Source organism: Neofelis nebulosa, chromosome 3 (assembly GCF_028018385.1).
Source record: "Neofelis nebulosa isolate mNeoNeb1 chromosome 3, mNeoNeb1.pri, whole genome shotgun sequence".
NCBI classification, from domain to species: Eukaryota; Metazoa; Chordata; class Mammalia; order Carnivora; family Felidae; genus Neofelis; species Neofelis nebulosa.
Genome location: NC_080784.1, coordinates 80,835,279 through 80,856,391, shown reverse-complemented (window position 1 = coordinate 80,856,391; position 21,113 = coordinate 80,835,279). Strand labels below are relative to the sequence as shown.

General features: G+C 41.0%; 1 protein-coding gene across 4 annotated transcripts in view; it reads left to right on the top strand.

The window, feature by feature from the left end:
- Nucleotides 1-21,113, top strand: part of ARHGAP10 (Rho GTPase activating protein 10) — a 323,616-nt gene that overhangs the window by 71,457 nt on the left and 231,046 nt on the right. For 3 of the 4 annotated variants that reach the window (XM_058721211.1, XM_058721212.1, XM_058721210.1), the window contains exons 2-3: nucleotides 8,395-8,490; nucleotides 8,564-8,625. In XM_058721211.1, coding sequence (XP_058577194.1) covers nucleotides 8,395-8,490; nucleotides 8,564-8,625 — 158 coding nt within the window. Of the gene's footprint in view, nucleotides 1-6,135; nucleotides 6,182-8,394; nucleotides 8,491-8,563; nucleotides 8,626-21,113 lie in introns of those variants that run through there. The other variant, XM_058721213.1, reaches the window with a different exon arrangement.

Genomic DNA, 21,113 nt, shown 5'->3' with positions numbered 1-21,113 from the left:
GCCTGGCAAATGTTTGGGTAAATGAGTAGAATGTGGATGTGTAGAATGAAGAACGGGGACGCTGAGAAAGGAACACTGGAATTCTGGCCACTTGGATTCCTGGAAGTATAGGAATGAGATGAAGGCAGATGGGATGAAGGACAACTTAAAGGAATCAATAAATGTAAAGTGGTCAGGAGAATACCTGACATTATAAGGTATGGTAGGCAGATTAATGGCCCTCCAAAGAGGTCTCTTCCTATTCCTGGAACTTGTGAGTATGTTATTTTACATGGCAGAAGGGACTTTGCAGGTGAGATGAAAGGCCTTGTGGTGGTGAGATTATCCTTGGTTAGGATGGTGGTCTTTAAGAGTCCAAGAAGCTGTGTGACAGAAGGAGGTCAGAATGATGTGACTGGGGGATGGTGGCTGTGAGCCAAGGAATTTGGGCACCTGTAGAGCCTCGAGAAGGCAAGGGAACAGTTTTCGCCTCGAGCCTCCAGAAGAAATGCATCCCCGTGAGACCCGTTTTGGCCTTCTGACGTCCAGGCCAAAGGTTCCAAAAATCTTCCTTATTTATAAGATAATAAATTTGTGGTGTTGTAAGCCACTACATTTATAGTGATTAGTTACAGCAGCAGCAGATACATTTAAGTGTCAACTAATTGTTCCGTTCTCACTATAAGATTTTCTTTGAACAACCAATTCTGTGGCCCAAGACATTTTGAAAACTGGTAGGCTGGGTGATCGCTAGCAATCTCTGCTCAGTGACAGGTACTCTCTCTGTACACAGAACCTAGCCCGAGTAGACCCTTTGCACTGCTGAATGTGTGCAGTGCAGTTGAAGCTTGGAAGAAGGTGTAGCGAAGATTGGGGTGGTGGTCTCCAGTGTGGACCTGCCTGTGGGATTCTTTGCAGTGTTCAGATCCCTTCCTTTGAAAGTACTCTCTTTGTAATTATTTTGGCTAACAGAATCTGGCTGTCTGTTAATGTGCCATGTTGGGTCTTGAGTCTTACACTCCAAGTTTGTGCATTTTTTTCCTGAGGCACGTGCATCATTGTGGACTTACCTTATTTTCCTCGACTCCATAAATTTGTCAATTTAGGTCTAGAATATTCTAGTGACTTTAGATGGTGCTTTTCCTACGATTAAGAAGACCGTACTACATAGACACTCCAGTTGGGCTGGAATTGGAGAGTTAGGGCCAGGAATGTCTTAATGTAACAGTTCCAGAGACCAGGCTGGCCCTTGAGCTGTTGCTGGAACAGCCTGTGATTTGGCCTTCAGGGCTGCATTTTGGATTTGTGAGATGTTTGCATTATTTTAAAAAAATCTACAAAGAGAGTCATTTACCTTCTTATTTGACTCCTATAGAGAGGCCATAATGCTTTTTTAGTATGTAGTGCTGCTGCCAGTTTTGTAAATCTGGAAAACAGAAGGAAAATATGAAGCCAGTTTACAGATCTAGAGGAATTTGTTTCATTTCCAAGTTGAATTGGGTTAACATCGGCATTATTTCCTTGGCATGAATCTGGCATGAAAGATATGAAGTTCTTAGAGTCTGTACCCTGTTCCTCTCTAAATAAACACTGAAGAATTTTGGTACGTGTTTTGATGTGCAGAATGGGTGGCAGACCTCTTGGCAGAGCTTTTGCATATTTGATAAACTAGTTACTTGGGTCTCTACATGCAAAGGAATGTGAACATCTAGGTGCAGTTGCCTATTTGAAAAAAGGCTTTAGCATCCGATATGGCTTGTGCAGAGTCTTATATTTCAAATTTAATGAGGAAGAAAGGCACATTTGTTTGCTGTTTCATTTTTCTTCTCAAGCCCAGAATTAGAGGACATGCCACATTTCCTTAGGCATCCCCATTCGTGCTTCGGTTGATAGTGTGGGGAGTTGCTGGAGATAGTGGTTATGACCTTATTACCAGAGCCAGGCTGGGTCAGGTAGAGCAGTCGAACAGAGAGTTTTCCCATTCACCTCCTTCGAAGTGCCTGTATGTGACTCAGAGTTCACGGTCATAACTGAAAACTGGTTAATAGGTGGGCATTCTGCAAAAGATAGTTTTCTCATCTGTATCATCAGCAAGGGTGAGCTTTGGCAATTTGGGCCAGTGTCTGGAGGATTTTAACTGTGATTGGATCCCTACGTGTGCTACATCTCAAATTCATGAGATCTCAAATGTAACTCCTCATCTCTCACACTGCTCTTAGCCCTGGGAAGAGTTATATGCCTCTGCTTCTTCCTATTTGTCTGTGGATTGAAGACCTAAAAATTCTAATCTGGGCGGCTCTGAGCCCAGGTTCATTTGAAAGAGTGCAAATCACATGAATTCTTTTACATTAGTTGTGCTTTATTTTCTTTCACACCTTGAAGGTATTTCATTCACAGTAGTGAGGAATTAGTAGACAGGAAAGGATGGGGGCATGGAGCCACATGATTGTGAGTTTTCCATTTAGTTAGAATCTGCATTAGAGCTGTTCAGATAATTGGGTGAGATCTGGACAAGAGAATAATGTTCTGTCTTCTGAAAGTCGGAATGATGTAATGGAAGGGACATTGGTAGAAGCTTGAGAGACTAGGGAAGGGATCCTTTGCCTCCAGGACTTATTACTAGCAGTCTAAAGAGGTCTGTGACCTTGATCAAGTCGCTAACCTGTCTCTGAACCTACTTAACCCATTTGTAAAATAATGTGACACCAGGGGCACCTGGATGGCTCACTTGGTTAAGTGTCCAACTCTTTGTTTCAGCTTGGGTCATGATCTCAAGGTTCATGAGTTCAAGCCCTGCATCAGGCTCTGCACTGGCATCTTGGAACCTACTTGGGATTCTCTGTCTTCCTTGCTCTCTGCCCCTTCCCCACTTGCACTTTTTTGCACGTGCTTTCTCTCTCTCCCTCTCTCTCTCAAAAATAAAGTAAACTTAAAAAAAGTGACACCAACACCTACTCTCCAGGCTGATGATAAGGAGTAAATGAAGTAATATTTGTAGGTCAGTTAACAAAGAGTAGGCACTCAGTAAAGGCATTCCCAACCAGTGGGCCCCTCACCATCTTCCCCCAATAGAGGAATGTTGCTAGTTTTGTAACTTGAAAACTAAAGACTGGTTGAGATTTATGTGCAGTGATACCGGAAAGAGGAAAACATTATCCTTTGCATAAAACATCTTTGTGCTTCTTTAATGGACTGTACTAAATATAGTGAGCTATCTCATGATTTCATTTTATGTTTGAAAAGGCAGAAGATGTCTATGGAGGTATAAACTATATGGGAGAATAAATACATGTAGAATATACTAAATAAACATGATACATTTGTGATTCTTAAATGGAATGGAGTTTGGTGTTGTCAAATTTTTAAACAATAAAAATTTTGCCTCATGAATTCTAATAACACCAGAAAAAAGTCAACAGAAAGAAAAATGATTCTAAAATAAAGTATTGGGGCACCTGGGTGGCTTAGTCGGCTGGATGTGTGACTTCAGCTTAGGGCATGATCTTGTGGTTTGTGAGTTTGAGCCCCACATCGTGGTCGCTGCTGTCAGCGAAGAGCCCGCTTCATATCCTGTCTCCTTGTCTCCCTGCCCCTCCCCTGCTTGCTTGCTTTATCAAAAAAATAAACAAACATTAAAAATATGTATGTATTTAAAATAAAGTTTTAACGTAACTACACTACTTAGCACTTAATGAGAGAAAAGCATGCTTTTTACCCAGGGAGAAATATCATATTGGCTGTGCAAATGAACCCAAATTTAATCTGCTGTTATAAACATTTTAAGCCAGAATGAAATTAGGTATTATGAAATATTAAAAAAATTGATAGATTAAGTTTTTTACTTTCTAGAGCGCCTCCTGCCATGACCATATGAAATATGGTCTTCAAAGTATATTTCGACCTAGTGATTTGGATCAAATACCGCAGGAAACAGCTCCAGAGGGGAAAAATATAACTTATGCCAGTGTTTGCACATATTATATAAATAATCTATATAAAATGGGTATAATGTATAAATAAGTAAATATACACATATAAACACATATATACACATAAATGGAACCAATGTACACGCCCCTGTTGAGAACCGACAAAGCAAACGTTAGTAAAATGGAATAATAAAGTTATTAACAATGGTAATAAACGCACACACTATTAACATCTGGAAGTAGATGCATGAGATACAAAAGAAAAATCCTGTTGTGGTCCCTGTTTCAGGGATACAGTGACACACAAGACTGTCAGTTACTGCCTCAGGGACACGACATGATATTGTACAGTGGGAAAATAGATAATCCTGAGTGAGTTTTGACTATATAAGATAGTTTCAGATAATAAGTACTACGAGGAGAATAAAGCAGCATTAGAATAGACAGGGATTAAGGACCACGGGTGACCTTGTTTTGGAGAGGATGGTAGGAGGATGGCTCCATCAGAGACAGATGGACTGAGCCATCAGGGTTGAGAACCAGCCTGGTGAGGGTGGGGGTAGGGGAAGAGTGTTTCAGGTGAGGGAGTAGCAATTTTAAGGTGTCAGACTGGAGTGAGTTTGGCATGTGTGACCCAGAGCACACCAGTGTGGTTAAGCTTTGGAGAATAATTATATGTTTGCCTGGATGACGATGGAAAATAAGTTACTTTGGAATGGACTAAATTGCTAGGTTTTACTCTTTTATGGTTTTAAAGATTTTATTTTTAATTGTGAAATTATGGCAAAAATGAAACAAACGTACACTTTAAAGAAGAATGTTAAAGCAAGTATCTATCTGTAGACTCACCCCTAGGTTATGAGCTAAAATCCCTTCAATCCTTTCGTCCCTTTGCATTGCTCTCCTTTGCCTCCAGTGGTAAACATTGTGTGACTTTTGAGATAATGATTTCCTTGCTTTTCTATAATTTTGTGACCTATATATGCAACCCAGAATATAGTTTAGTGTAGCTTATTTTGAACTTTCTATGAGAGAATCATACTGTGTGCATTTTTTCTGTGTGACTTGCTTCTTTCTGTCCAAGTTGTGAGATTCATGTGTGTTGACTTGTGAATTGATAGTTATTTTTACTCTGTGGTGTATGAATGTAATATAATTTTCAGTTCTGTTGTTACTTGGTATTTGTTTTTTCCAGTTTTTGCTATTATTATGATCATTCTGTTATGGGTTTTCTAGTATATGTCTACAAGTGCACATGTGTAAGAGTTTTTCTTGGGAATTTATCTAGAAGGACAATTTTGGGGTTGTAGGGTATCATCAAGTTTACTAGAAAATGCCAAAGTACTTAAAGAGTAAGTGTACCAATTTTTACTCTTACCTAACAGTATGTGAGGATTTGTGTTGCTCCAAACACAGAATTACACCAACACCTGGACTTACCAGACTAATTTTTGCCAGTCTGGTAAGTGTATTGAGGTATGTTGAGCTTTTCATTTTCATTACCACTAATGAGTCTGAACACCCTTTTCATGTGGTTATAGGCCATTTAGATTTCCTTCAGTTCCTTTTGTGAAGGGCCCGTTGAAGTGTTTTGTTCAGTTTTTTTTTTTTTTTTAATTAGAATTTCTGCCTTCATTGATTTATAGCTGTTACTTACATCTCCTGGGTGTGTGCTTATCTTCACTTTTTTAATGTCTTAAGCATTTTTCAAGTTTAACACAGTCAAATTTTACTAACCTTTCTGTATTAATTTATCTGTTGCCTTGTAACAAATCATCCCCAAACGTAGTGGCTTAAACAGCAGCCATTTATTTATTTTAGTCTGGACTCAAGTTCATCTGGATTACCTCCTTCATAAAGGGCAGGAAAGCTTTGCTTCTGCAGGTTGGCTGCCTGATCCATGGGGCAGTAAGTTGGGGGAGGGCGGGGGGTGGGGTGGGGACACTGGGCCACTAGTCTTTCACCAACTAGCAGGCTAGCTTGGGCTTGTTCACACAGAAGCCAGAGGGTTCTAAGAGAGTCGAGTAGAGGTATACAAAATTTCGTGAGATGGAGGTTCTCAATTGGCACAGTGTTACTTTCACCACATCCTGCTGGCTCTTAAGGCCAGCCTACATTCAAGGTGTGGGAAGAGAGACTCTACCTATTGCTGGAGGAGCCGCAGAGTCCACATTGAAAAGAGGTGCCTACAGGGACAGGTGGAGAATTGTCACCATGCTTGCAGTCCATCACATTTTACATTATGGTGTGTGCTTTTGTTCCATATGCTAAGGGTAAGAAGCTATAATCTTGTATCATCCTCTGAAGGTGTTGTGGTTTTTACCTTTTGCATTTTGGTCTTTCAGTTTGTTTTTTATTTTAAAGAGAAAAAGGATTTGAGAACAGCGAACTAAACATGAATTAGAGGAAGAATGACGTTTGAAAAGCTGCGATAACGAGAGATGTTGATAATGAGGGAGGCTATGCACGTGTGGGGGCCGGGTGTCTCTGTACCTTCTGCCCAGTTTTGCTGGGAATCTAAAATTTATCTAAAAAATAATAGTCTGTTAAGAAAATTAAGAAGCAAAACCAAACCATGACAGTAGCTGAAAGAGCTGGGGAGCATTGTCAGAAAGTTTGGGAAGTGAGAGAAAGCAGCTTGTCCAAGAGGGTATTAGGGAGCTTTGTACTTAATGATTTGAGGTAAAGAGTTGGTAAAAGAAAAAAAAAAATCAGGTAGCATTTTATAATGTAAAAATAAGAATCTTTTGCTTTTATTCCTTGTTTAGTCAATGACTAAAAGAGAAAATTGCTTCTACTATCTCATTAAAAACAGCCCTCAGTTTTGACATTCTTGGCTTCTCTTTCTTGTCTACATTTATCTTTTGTGTGAGTACTCTGGCCAGCAGTTATAGATTGTGTTTTATTTTTTTCAACTTCTTAATCTGCTTGACATGAAACTTTAACACAGTCTGTCGATATTCACGGTGTGGGAGTCAGGGAACAGCTTCTTAAAAGGTGCTTTAGACCGGTGGCAGGATTGTATCCAGGGCCAGGGCATAGCTTTGTGCAAATAGCTCTGGAATAGAATCGAGCCTTTGCTGTTGTAGTAGCTGTGCAACTGTGTAAATTGTTTAACATCTCTGAGCTTTAGCACCCCACTGTAAAATGAAGATAATCTTTATTTTATATAAGAGTATTGAATGAGATATACACAGCATGTGCTATGGCCCATAAAATAAATGTTACCCTATTTTCGAAGTAGAATTTTCCATCATTTTCTTATTTTTTCTATCTTTGTATATACTTCCCTTTATTTAATTTTTTTAATTGAGGAATAACTGTATTAGTATCAACATAGTGATTCGGTATTTATATACATTATGAAATGGTCACTACAATACACCTAGTTACTAGCTGTCACCATACAAAATTACTACAATGTTATTGACTACATTGCCTATGCTGTACTTTACATTCCTCGGTCTTACTTATTTCATCATTGGAAGATTGTACTTCTTAATTCCCTTCATCTATTTCATCCTTCTCCCAACCCCCTTCCCTTGGGCTATCATCACTTTATTCTCTGTATCTATGAGTCTGTTTCTGTTTTGCTTTTTGTTTGGTTTTTTAGATTCCACACATAAATGAAATCATATGGTATTTGTCTTCCTCTGTCTGACTTATTTCATGTTACATAATGCCCTCTAGATTTCTCCATGTTGTCACAAATGGCAAGATTTCCTTCCTTTTTTATGGCTGGGTAATATCCCATTGTGTATACATACCACATTTTCTTGATCTGTTCTTCTACCGATGGGCATTTAGGTTGCTTCCGTATCTTGGCTATCGTAAATGATACTGCAATGTAGTTTTCTACTATTTTCTATTAATTTCCAATAAAAAAAGATAAGAATGTGTAGGTCTTTGCAGAATGAATTCTTTCCATCATTTAAGCTTGGCCTTTAGCTACCTCCTGATGCTGTTTTCTATGAAAACTCTTTGATACTTCTGTGCTTCTCTGGCTGGAGTTTGCCAGTCAGTTAAGGGCATCTGGCCGGCTGACTTTGAGCTTTGATATTTTTATATTTGAAACCGTGGCATTCAGCCAGTTCTCCTCCAGCGCTGGGAGATACCATCAGGTGTATGTATTCCTAATCATAGCCTGAACTTTTGAATCGGGCAAGTTCTGACCTGAGTGAGCAGATAGAGAAAGAGCTTTGGGGAACAATGTGAAGCAGTTATATCTCTGAGGAAGAAGAGGGTGGGGAAGGGAGTAAACATGTCTCCAGCACCTGTTCCGTGCCAGAGTGTAGAAGGGAAGACAGAAGCATCCCAGAGCATGCCAGGTTGAGGGTGATGGGCCCCTTGGCAAAGGAGTTGGGTTGTGCCTCCTCTTGGGTTGGGCGAAGAGCCCTACAGCTCTAGTGACCTTAGGATGAATACATTTCTTCTAAGCCTGGACTGAAAACAAGGCCCCAGGTAATCATTAAATCTTTCTTTCTAGGTCTTTCAGCAGCCCAGCGGAAGTTTGCACATTCACTCCGAGACTTTAAATTTGAGTTCATCGGTGACGCAGAGACAGATGATGAACGCTGCATAGGTATGTAACAGTGAGGTTTTGGTTTATTCTCCTTTGCTTTGGCTGCCAAATAATCGTAACTTTCTCTTTATAGATGCTTCCTTACGTGAATTTTCTAATTTTTTGAAGAATCTGGAAGAACAGAGAGAAATTATGGTGAGTTGCGGGATGTGAATTAGTAACTTGAACTTCAGGCAGAGAAAATCTGGGTCTAGATGCTGGTTCTGGTAGAAGTTTTGATGCATTTATCTGCGGATGAAGTAACACTTAGCAGTGGAGAGCCCTGGATGAGGTTTCAAGAGCCTGGATTTCTAGTTCCACAGTGGTGCTGACTGTGGTGAGATCTTAGACAAGTTGCTGGACCTCTAGACCAGGGCCCGGTTTCTTTATCCATAAAGTAGTGGGTTGGACTATAGCAGTGCTTTCTAGATTTTTGTTAGCAGTGGAGCACTTTCATTTAAATTGAGTCTCAGGCGGAACATTGATGTACCTAGAAGATCAAGGCAGAAAAGCTTATGTAGAGGCAGAGGGACAGCAGAGCAATGTTAGAGTCTGAATCATAATTTTATAGATTTTTAGGCTGTGTGGAGGGAGAGAATTTGGGCCAGGAAGTCCTTAGAATCCCTCTTTGCCTTGAGGTTCATGATCACAACAGTAAGAATAATAAGTACTTTCCATTGGGTGCTCTCCACATGCTTGATGCTATATGCCGAGTGCATTGAGTGGATGATTTTATTTAACAAAAAGCTCAGCAATGGATTTTGAGGGTATTGAGTAATAATTTCACTTTTCTTAAAAGCTTCTTTCCTAATGTCTGTGATTCATTCCTTCAATACAGATTTATAGGAGAATTGCTCCCAGATTATTATATATTATCTATTCTCACCAGATTTTACAGGCGTTAAAAAAAAAATGACAAACTGGCTTTTTTTGTATCCTTGAGAATGAGTCCTACCTAGAATTATGTTAAAGTATAAATGTACCAGTGGGTTCAGAAGTGCTTATAATAGGGGCGCCTGGGTGGCGCAGTCGGTTAAGCGTCCGACTTCAGCCAGGTCACGATCTCGCGGTCCGTGAGTTCGAGCCCCGTGTCGGGCTCTGGGCTGATGGCTCAGAGCCTGGAGCCTGTTTCCGATTCTGTGTCTCCCTCTCTCTCTGCCCCTCCCCCGTTCATGCTCTGTCTCTCTCTGTCCCAAAAATAAATAAAAAACGTTGGAAAAAAAAAATTAAAAAAAAAAAAAAAAGAAGTGCTTATAATAATAATATTGAACATGATAACTAAGATAGTTAGCCTTTAGTGTGTGTCTGGTACAGGGATGTCAACCCTATGATCAACCTATGATAGAGACTCTTTTATTGTTTCCTATTTTACACTTGAAACTGAGCCATAGTACCTTGCCCAAGATCACATGGTAGCTGAGAGGTAGAGCCAGAACCAGGCACTCTGAATCACCCACCATTTTGGTCAGCTTCCTAGATGTTACTGTAATTAATCTCTTTGGTGGTGGCGGTGGTGGGATTTCTGTCTAGTGTAGTTGCAGTAGGCGAAGAAGTAGTGGGAGGACACTGATTTTGATTTAAAAGTGACAGTGCCATATGGCTTCTAAAAACTCCAATATAATTTGCATTGTACCCTATATCCTGAGATGATTTGTTTATATTGTGAATACTGTAGAGGGCATGTGAAGGTACTGTGGTCTTGTTAGGTTTTTCTGGCACAGACTGACATCTTCAGCCATTATTTGTGTGATCCCGAGTCACTAATTTTTCAGCCACTTAAGGAAGTCTAAATGTGATAGTGGATAAAAATAATGCTATCACCTTTGTACTACATGTGGGTGTGTGGGTAGTGATGGAAGTGTGTGTACTCAGTTTATGTATTTAATAGTATCAACTTTTTTGTTCCCAGCCCTCTTTGGTATTTAGTTGTATTTCTCCTGGGATCCTGAGCTTTCAGCAAATATACATTTGATCTCTGAGTGTTTCAATTACTGTTTAGAATCTGAGCACACAAAGGAGAACCAAGCAAGGTTCCTCATGGAAGTTGCATTCTAGGAAGGGAAGGTGATAAATAAACATGTACTATAGGTCAGGTAGCGTAAGTCCTACAAAATCAAATAAAGAGGGGCCTTTGGCAGCTCAGTTAAGCGTCCGACTTCAGCTCAGGTCATGATCTTGTGGGTTGTGAGTTCGAGCCCTGCTTCAGGCTCTCTGTTGTCATCTTAGGGCCCGCTTGGGATTCTCTCTCTGTCCCTCTCTCTCTCTGCCCCTCCCCAACTTGTGCGTTCTCGCTCTCTCTCAAAATAAATGAATAAACCTAAAAAAAAAAACCAAAAGCAAAAACAAAAAAAATCAAAGTGAAGGAAAGTTAGTAGCCAAAGAGTCAGAGAGTAAGGCAGGGTACTCCTATATGTAGGGTGGTGAGGGGAGGCCTGTACAGCTGAGAACTATGTGAGGCATCCTGACATTTAGGGGAAGAGTGTTAGGTGGACCCGTGCTGGATTTTATCACCACCAAAATACTGTGTGACTACTTCCTGTCTTGATGTCCTATTTCTGTTTTGTGTTCTTTGAGATGCACTGACTAGGTCAAAAAACTGGAATGTGGTCTTAGCTCCAGGCTGTCAGATGCAGATAGTGTGGTTCTCAGAGCTATTAATAGCTGGCATCTTGGTGTAATCTTCAGCTGTGTTGGGGGTTGATAGGGTCTTTTAGATAGGATGGGGATGATGGGGCTGGGTTTCTGGTACAGGGTAGAAGTAGAAATAGGATGTCGTCTGTATAAGGCTGGAACCTCAGGGAGGAATGGGACAGTATGTTATAACACATTTGTGGGAACAGCGACTCCTGCATAGCAGGAAACTATTCAAAGCCAGAAGGCAGTTTGGTGGCGGGGGGTGGGGAGCAGCTATGACCAACCATAGAATTAAAAGGACACCTCGTGCTTTTTTTTTCTTTTTTTTTTTTAAAGCATTTTAGTTTGGAAAAGTTTGAGCATGTACAAAAAGTAGAGAGAAAAATACGATTTTTTAAAAAAATTTTTTTAACATTTATTTATTTTTGAGACAGAGAGCATGAACAGGGGAGGGTCAGAGAAAGAGGGAGACACAGAATCTGAAACAGGCTCCAGGCTCTGAGCCGTCAGCACAGAGCCCGACGCGGGGCTCGAACCCACGGACTGTGAGATCATGACCTGAGCCGAAGTCGGCTGCTTAACCCACTGAGCCACCCAGGCGCCCCGAGAAAAATATAATTAAACTACATGTACTCAGTATCCAGCTTCAGTAACCATTGCCACACAGCCAATCTTGTTTCTCCTATACTTCTCACTCCCCACTCCCATGCCCCCACAATTTGATAGAAAGCCCATTATCATATTTTCATGCATAAATATGCTACTACAGAGCTCTAAAAGGTTAACTCTCTTCCTGATCCACAGTGTCCTTCACACACCTAAAGACAAGCAAATCGTCATTTCTTAATATTACAAGGAATTAGGCTATATTCAACATTTTCTGATACTCATTTAAAGTCTGCCCTCCCCCACAGCAGTTGATTTGATTTAATCTGGATCCAAACACATTGCATTTGATAGATAAGTTTCTAAGTCTCTTTTAATCTGTAGGTTTTTCTTCCTTTTCCCCCTTAATAAGAATTTCTGATACTTTTCTATTAGCCTTAAAAGACCTTTAAAATAGTACTACTTCCTGAGTTATCAATGAGTTATAATAACAAAATTAATAATAAAAATGAAAATGTTTAGTATTTAACCTATATTGGTGTTCTTTGGGTCTTTCTGTCTAATCTCCATCATCAGGGGTCTCACTTTTTTGTAACCATGAAAATTGCATGGAATCACAGCTACCTTTTTAAAATTTTTTTAATTAATTAATTAATTAAATTTTTTTTTTCAACGTTTTTCATTTATTTTTTGGGACAGAGAGAGACAGAGCATGAACGGGGGAGGGTCAGAGAGAGAGGGAGACACAGAATCGGAAACAGGCTCCAGGCTCCGAGCCATCAGCCCAGAGCCCGACGCGGGGCTCGAACTCACGGACCGCGAGATCGTGACCTGGCTGAAGTCAGACGCTTAACCGACTGCGCCACCCAGGCGCCCCTAATTAATTAATTTTTTAAATTTTAGTGTTTATTTATTTTTGAGAGAGAGGGAGAGAGAGAGCGAGAGAGAGCAGGGGAGGGGCAGAGACAGAGGGAGACACAGAATCTGAAGCTGTCTCCAGGCTCTGAGCTGTCAGCACAGACCCCAATGTGGGGCTCAAACCCACAAACCATGAGATCATGACCTGAGCTGAAGTCGCATGCTCAACCGACTGAGCCACCCAGGCACCCCTAGCTACCTTTGTTTTAAATAACTTTGAACACTTAGTAAAAAAAACTTTGATGCGTTACTAGACACTAGCCTTAAACTTTTGAATAAGAAAAGATACCTCCCCTAGGAAGTGCTCAGTATGGCCTTGGAGAATAACTGGTAAAAAATGAATTAAAATATATTCTACTGGGGCACATGGTGGCTCAGTCAGTTAAGCATCTGACTCTTGATTTCTGCTCAGCTCATAATCTCACGGTTTGCGACTTCGAGCCCCAAGTGAGGCTCTGTGCTGACAGTGTGAAGCCTGCTTGGGATTCTGTCTGCCCCTCTCTCTGCCCCTCTCCCACTTGTGTGCGCCACTCCTCCCCCCCCCAAAATAAATAAACTTACAAAAAGTCTATTCTCCTGTGATATCACAAAGTTAGGTGGGGTTTCATGGAGTAGGGAGAGGTTAAGTCTGTGCTTGTCAGGAAGGACTTTGTGGAACAAGTTGTGTTTGAGCTGGAGTTTGTGGAGCAGAGACACAAAGGAGGACCTTTGTGTGGTTTAACAAGTTCATACCTCTCCAACACGTGACATACAGATGAGGAAAGTCTTTAAGTATCTAAAATAGAAGCCAGTGCATTCTGGGAAATTTTTAAAAACTCTTGTTTCACTTACAATTATTACACATCAGCAGCAAAAAGCTACGTATTAAGAAAAAGGAATGCAAAATCACAACTCTAACATAGAGGTTGAAATATTCTAAACTTGGTTCTAAGAATTTAACAAAATCTTAGTGGTCGCTTAATCTTTAAAAACAGTTAGTGTTGGGACACCTTTGTGGCTCAGTTGGTTAAGCATCTGACACTTGGTTCCGGCTCAGGTCATGATCTCATGCTTTGTGAGTTTGAGTCCTGTGTCGGGCTCTGTGGTGACAGCTCAGAGCCTGAAGCCTGCTTCGGATTTTGTGTCTCCCTCTCTCTCTGCCCCTCCCCCCACTCGTGCTCTGTCTCTCTCTCTCTCTCAAAAATAAATAAACGTTAAAAAAAAAAAACCCCCCAAAAACCAAAAACAATGAGTGTTTTCTGAAGTCCTAAATTAAATGTTGCACTGTAATAATTAGATGTTCATAATTAAGACTGAGTCATTAAAATGTGAAAAAATATTTTGATCTGTGTTTTAGAAGGCAAGGACCAGGGTGAAAAAAAAAACTTTTTAAAAAGCTTTCCATTTTTAAAATAAATGTTAAAATAGGATGTTGGGTTTTAGGAATAAAGTCATCAGACTGGAAGCTCAACAATAAGGAACAAGTTCTTTGTTGGTTTTGAGCCATCAGGAATATGTATACACACATGACTAATCTGTATACCTCAATAGGCTTAGATATAAATAGTTCAACAAATACTGTGTGTGCCCATACACTGTGCCAAGTGCTATAAAGATAAAGGCATAGTTCCTACCTTTGCGTAGTTAGCCGTCCATTGGGAGAGATTACACAAAGCATGCTTTGTGGTAACAGAGTTAATGGGGAATTTAGGGAAGGCGTAGTAGAGATGTCCTTTCAGACCTCAGTTGACAGATGAGTAGGGGTTATCCAAGTAAGGAAAGATAGAAGTGAAGCACTAGTTTCTTCCGGGCAGACAGAATTTGGGAAAGAAGAAGGTATCTGTTTGTGTTATTTCCCACCAGTGTCTAGCTGCATAGCTGTTAAAGCCAATTGTTGGGGAGGGAACTGGAAAGAAGGCTGGTCAGGAAGGCAGAGTGTCTCCCCCCGGCCCCTGCATGAAATTTCTGTGAATGAATGTGTCATGCCCTTTAAAAGGCCAATACTGACTTTTTTTGAATAGTGTTTTCAAGTGAGTACTTTTTATTGATCATTTTGCCAGCCTTGACTGAAATTGACCAACTCCAGTTGGGAGCTGAGTGCTGTTTGTGGCCAGAATTGCTGAGCTCACTTCTGTGCATGTTCTCTGAGGAAAGTACTGTTTGGTGTTTCACTGCCAGAATTCTGGAGATGTTCTCTCTGGCATGGCAGGACATGGCGGACTGATCTGAGGTGGGCAGCTGTCCAAGAATTTAAGGGCTTTTAAAATATTGCTGCAGCGTTTATGATGTTCTTTTAAAAACCCTTCCTATTGGATTTACCTCTCTATATGCTTTTATCATAACTTTTTTCTTTTTTTTTGTCCTTTTCCTGAACACGACTGCTCAGTTTCTCAGGATTTTGGGAAATCAGGGCAGTTGCGTGAGGCCCAGAGGTTGAGGAAAGCTTCAGGGAAGAGGGGATGCCTTGAGAGAGAAGGCAGAGCTTGCCAGATGGTGCACAAAAGGTACCTCCCTCTCATCCAGAGAGGGCTGGGTGCTGACTGGGCTGCCAAACAGTGAAGAGACATCTTGTCCACCAGCTGCATCCTTTCCCTACTTGAGCAAGATGACCCTGTTCTGTTCAGAATTTTACTGTTACTTAATTTGTGTTTAGCATTACTTATGACTTCCTGAAATGTGATGAGTACCTAAGGTATTCAAACCACTGGGAAGATTGTGCCTTTATAAAGTTTCATCTGACTATAAAAATATCTTATATGGTATATCAAACCTATTTTAATCAATTATTTTAGACTCTGTAGGCTTTTGAGAACTCCTCCCCCTCCCGCTCCCCCTCCTGCTTTTACTCCTCCTCCCCCTCCTCCCCCTGCCCTTCTCCTCCCCCTCCTCCTCTGCCTCTTCCTCCTCCCCCTCCCCCTCCTCTCCCTCCTCCTCCTCCTGCTACCCCTCTCCTTCTCCTCCTTTTCCTTCCTCCTCCTCCTTTTCCTTCCTCCTCCTCCCCCTTTTCCTTCCTCCTCCTCCCCCTTTTCCTTCCTCCTCCTCCCCCTTTTCCTTCCTCCTCCTCCCCCTTTTCCTTCCTCCTCCTCCCCCTTTTCCTTCCTCCTCCTCCCCCTTTTCCTTCCTCCTCCTCATGTTTTTCTCCACCACAGATTTCACTTTTGTGAAAACACCAGGATAGGGAACACTTGTTAGGTGATTTGCCCTGAGCTTATGCCCCAATAAAGAAGCCACTGGGCTTCTCAGTACCAAAGGCTTTTGTCAATAGCTTAGGTGGTTCCAGGCAAGACACAGTGGATGTTTCCTCAGTGCTTGCCAATTTGCATCACTCCTTCTTCATTGGTCTTTCATTGTGTCAAGTATCTTAAGTGATTTCTAGCTCTTTTGGGGTTTTTGATAGTGATTTTTGCTCTAAAACTTCCTGTTTTTTTTCTTTCAAAAGTATTTCCTGATACTTTTAAAATGACGTGTGTTGGTTAAAATGAACTAAGTATCTTTTATCTTTTGGGAGAAATTTTCATGCTATTTTTGTCTTAAGTACCATAGGACGGTGGTTCCCAAAGCTAGGTCTCTGGTCCAGCAGCATCAGCATCACCTGGGACCATGCTGGATATGCTAACTCTCGGACCCCACCCTAAACCTACTGAATCAGAAACTCTGGGGTACAGCCCATCAGTCAGTGTTTTAATAACCCCTCCAGGTTATTGTGAAGCATGCTTAAATTGGAACCTCCTGACCTTGGAGCTAGAGATGTCTGAAAGTTGGAAACACTACAAATTGGTTTTTGATGACTTTCTGTTTACCAGGAGGTTAAAATAAAATAGACTTTTGGGGCGCCTGGGTGGCTCATTCGGTCGAGCGTCCGACTTCAGCTCAGGTCATGATCTCGCAGTTCGTGGGTTTGAGCCCCGCGTCGGGCTCGCTGCTGTCAGCCTGTCAGCGCAGAGCCCTCTTCAGATCCTCTGTCCCCCTCTCTCCGCCCCTCCCCCGCTGGTGTTCTCCCCAAACTAAATATTTAAAAAAAAAAAATAATAAAATAGACTTTAAAAACCTCAGCTTTTATATGCCGTTTCCAAAGGATTTTGAACTATAGCTAGTGTTTTTTTTTTTGTTTGTTTTTTTTTTTTTTTTTTTTTTAAATAGGTTTCTGCTGTTAGGAATTTTAGTGTTCGTGTTTAGCATTACTTTGAGTTCTTGTAATGTGCTGGGTACCTAAGGCATTCCATGCCACTGGAAAGACTGTGCCTTTAGTTTAATCTTACTGTAAATATTATATTTCATATGGTATACCAAACTGATTTTAACCAGTTCTTTTACAGTTAAAGTGACGTGTGTGTGTGTGCACACGTGCACAGTTCTATTGGAAGGCATATTCAGGTGGGGAAAAAAATCCATCTTGAACTTATTTGTGAGAACATTTCTCAGTTTAGTTTAAAAGTTGTCAGTGACCTAACTTTATAAAGAATTTTTCTCCTTGGAACTGACCCTTACAATTTGACAACACTGTTTTGTTCACATAAATCTGTTTTTTACACTTGTAAACTCATTATTAATTCAGTCAGATACAGATGTCATTGTGAAACGTGTTTCCTAGGAATATACTTTTTGAAAGTTGGACTTTTACTCAGAATCCTATAGAGGTTATAGTCAGAACTGACTCGAATAAATCAGAATTCTAAAATGAGTGAGGATGATTTAGGCAAGATGATTGGGCTCCTTGGTGGACCCCATTACGTGGGAGGCCTTGCTCATGACTCAGTGCCCTCTCTTGGTGACTCATAGTCATCTGTGGTCTTGAAGCCTTGTCATCGTCAGATTCTACTTCCCTATTGAAACTTATGTTTCCTATATTTCATATCTTGGGCTTTGTTCTTGTCCGCTTCTGAGGAATCCGCTTTTCTGATTAAACCCCTTATTACTGACACGAAAGAGCAGAGTAGACAAGGACTCCTCAACCCATCCCCAGCACACATCCATGCACACCAACAACAGACACCAGAATGTGACCAGCCCCCTCATTTCATTGTCTTATCTAGAGGAGTGGTTCCAATAGTGAGAATTAAGTTCAGCTGAGTCTGCAGTTGCATGAGGAAAATATTTTTGTCAGATCCAGTCATGAAGTACTCAAAGGTATGGCCTTGGCTCCTAAAACAAGAGAGAGAACTTAGGGAAACTTTTAACCCTTTTATTGACCAAAAAAAAAACCCCCACAAAACAAAACAAAAAAAAAACAAAACAACCGGAATTCAGTGAAGTGATTTGATCCATGTCACTTCAGAACATAAGTTGGTGACAGTGATGAAAAGAGACTCTTTCTCCTATCTTCCTATCTCTTGGTATCCTAACAACATTATTCTTTGCCTGTAGCTCCTTGTAAGATTACCAACCTTCCCTCCACCTTTGAACATGGCGGGGAATGGAAATTTATCCTTATATCTGCTGTCTGCCAGGCAGGAGTCTTGAAGAAATGTGAATTTTATTCTTTCTTTGTTTTTTTTTTTTGTTTGTTTGTTTTTTTAAAGTTTATTTGTGGGAGAGACAGTGCAAGTGAGGGAAGGGCAGTGAGATAGGAGAATCCATGCAGGCTCTACGTCATCAGTGCAGAGCCCAATGTGAGGTTTGAACCCACAAAGCCATGAGATCATGACCTGAGCCGAAACCAAGAGCTGGACTCTTAACTGACTGAGCCACCCAGGTGCTCCTGTTTTTATTTCTCCCGGCTGTTTGGATAACTGTAGCTCAACATTTCAATCAACAAACCACTTGGCCGCTTGAGGAAGAAATATGAATCCTGGTAGCAGTTAGAAGACCTGCCATTAAGGCCTTCTGGTTAGGTCAAAGGAGTTCCAGCATCAGGAAATACCTAGAAAGTGGATGCTATCATCTTGGAAGAAAATTCTGGGTCCTATAGTGGAGTACCACTTCAAGAAATAAGGCATCCTCCACTATTCTTGATGGCACAAAGGAAAAAAGAACAATGTGTGGGCAAAACTAGATATCAGTGAGTGAGATGAAAAGTGATTCAGGAGAGCTGGACTCTGAAGAAGTTTTAGAAATATCTTAAATATATTTTGTTTTTTGTTTATGTATACACAAGAGGGATACAGGATAAAAATCTGTCAAAGAACTTTTTCAATAAATGTAAAAGTTTAAATCAAGGTTTCCATATTTTTTCCATAATACTATATAGAAAAGTGGAGTGTCGTCTTCTTAGTGGCATGTTAGATTGAATGAAATACAGAACTTGAATGGTGGTGGGCATTACTAGAGGTCCAGGAGTAGACCAGTGGCCATGGCCATATAGTGGGAAGAACATGGACTTAGGAAGCAGTGGCAGACGGGCACCTCTCAGATCGCCCACTGCCGGGAGTGTAAGGACCATTGGGCCTAGCTGTTGCTATGTGTTCCATTACTGTGTTAGAGTGAAGGCCACACCTCCTACAGTCTGCCCCCAGCCAGGACCGAGACAGCGGGGGTACTAAAGCAGCTCATTACTGGGGACTCTGGAGTCCTCTGACAGGCAGCCTTGACTCAAGGAGTCCCCAATGGCCTTGCTGAACTTTCCTTCGAACTGCACTGCAGTCTAATGCATGTCTATCCAACCTTGCAGCCTTCCTCCCCTCCCTGTCTCCTTCCACTGGGATGAGATCTGCATCACTGTCTCCCTGATTACCCCCCCCCCCCCCCCCGCCTTTTTTCTCATAGACATTCCCCCTAATAAATTTCTGGCATTTCTAATCTTGTGGCGGTGTCTGGTTCTTAGAGGACCTGGTGTAACACAGAAACAGACTGTTTTGAATGAAGATAATATGTACAGGAGACGCAGCATAGGTGTTCATAGTTGCCATTGTTGCCATCAGCAGGGAATGTGGAATTCATATAGAAACTCTATTCTTTACGTTATCTAAATTTGTGTGAGAATCCTACTGCTTCATAAAACAAGTATTTTTGAATGTTAGGAGCTGAGCAGTGTTTGTTTATTTATTTGAGAGAGAGTGCGTGTGCATGTGAGAGCAAGAACAAGCAGGGGAGGGGCAGAGAGAGGGAAGGAGAATCTAAAGCAAGTTCCACACAAGCACAGAGCCCCGCGTGGGGCTCGAACTCATGAACCATGATATGACCTGAGCCAAAGTTGGACACTCAACTGACTGAGCCACCCAGGTGCCCCAGGAGCTGGGCAGTGTTCTAGCACCCGAGAATGCTAGAGTTAGTGAGGGATTAGGCACTTGTCAGGATGAGGTGCTCAGCTGCTGGCTGCTTAGTGGAGAATGAAAGCCTTTCTGTCTGACACCCTCCTTCTCTCAGCCACTCAAGTAGCCCAGGTACAGAAGGGCCAGAGATCAGTGTCTTTGCCTTTGGCCAAATGTATAGGTGTTCTTTCTGAACAGATCCCCACCCATCTCTTTCTCTCTATTTCTATCAGGTTTTCTTTTCTTTTTATAAGTTCAATTATTTACTTTGAGAGACGGAGAGAGAGTGTGTGTGCCCACAAGCAGGGGAGGGGCAGGGAGAAGGAGAGACAGAATCCAAGCAGGCTCCATGCCATCAGTGCAGAACGTGATGCTGGGCTTGAACCCGTGAACCGTGAGATCATGACCTGAGATCAAGAGTTGGAAGCTTAATTGACTGTACCACCCAGGCACCCCTCTCATGTTTTCTTGATTGAAAATTTATTGCCTGATTCATGAGGTTCCATTTCTATGTATGCCACTGACTTGTACCATTCGCTTCAGAAATTACAATTTCTCTCATTTAAAGATAAAAATTATAATTTCAAATTCTCTCATGATACTTTTGCAGCTTTCTGTCAGGCTCCTGTTTCACTTGTTTTTGTGGCGTCTTATTCCTTCTCACAATGTTCTGCCCAAGTATTTAGTAAAAGAAAAAAAAAAGAAGCTAGATCTTTACTGTCCATCATGCACAGAGGGAAAGAAGATAAAGGTTAAATCTCTGCATGTCCTTATTAGGTTAACTCATTCCTAATATACCTAATCTTTGTTTGAAGATTCTTACTTTTTCCAAAGAATAATACAAATCTTTACTGGTTGAATCTACTGGATTTAAATAATTGGAGTAAAAGGGCAACCTTTAATGAAAGGCCTTCACAATTGATGCAAGCTTCCTTTTTTTTTTTCCCCCTCTTCAGCTAAACACTAATACATTTGTAGAACATAGACATTAAGGGAAGCTTAAATTTTTTGTGATTCAGTGGCCTTTTTGTTTGTTTGTTTTTTGAGAGCCAGTTTATGGCCAGATATTCAGGGAATTAAGCCAGGGAGCAGAAATTGTCAGAAATTAGCTCAAATACTCTTGTTTTATTAAGGCTCTGTTCAGAGTTTACAATTGAAAGTTGACAAAAACTCTCATTGGAGGACTTTTTATTCTTGGCCTTTCAGAAGAAAACAAAAGTGTGGTGACTGATCTAGTGAATTTGGAATATATATTTTACAAATTATAATTTCCAGACTGTTAAATTGGACTGCTGTGGTTTAAAAGAATCAGATGTTCAA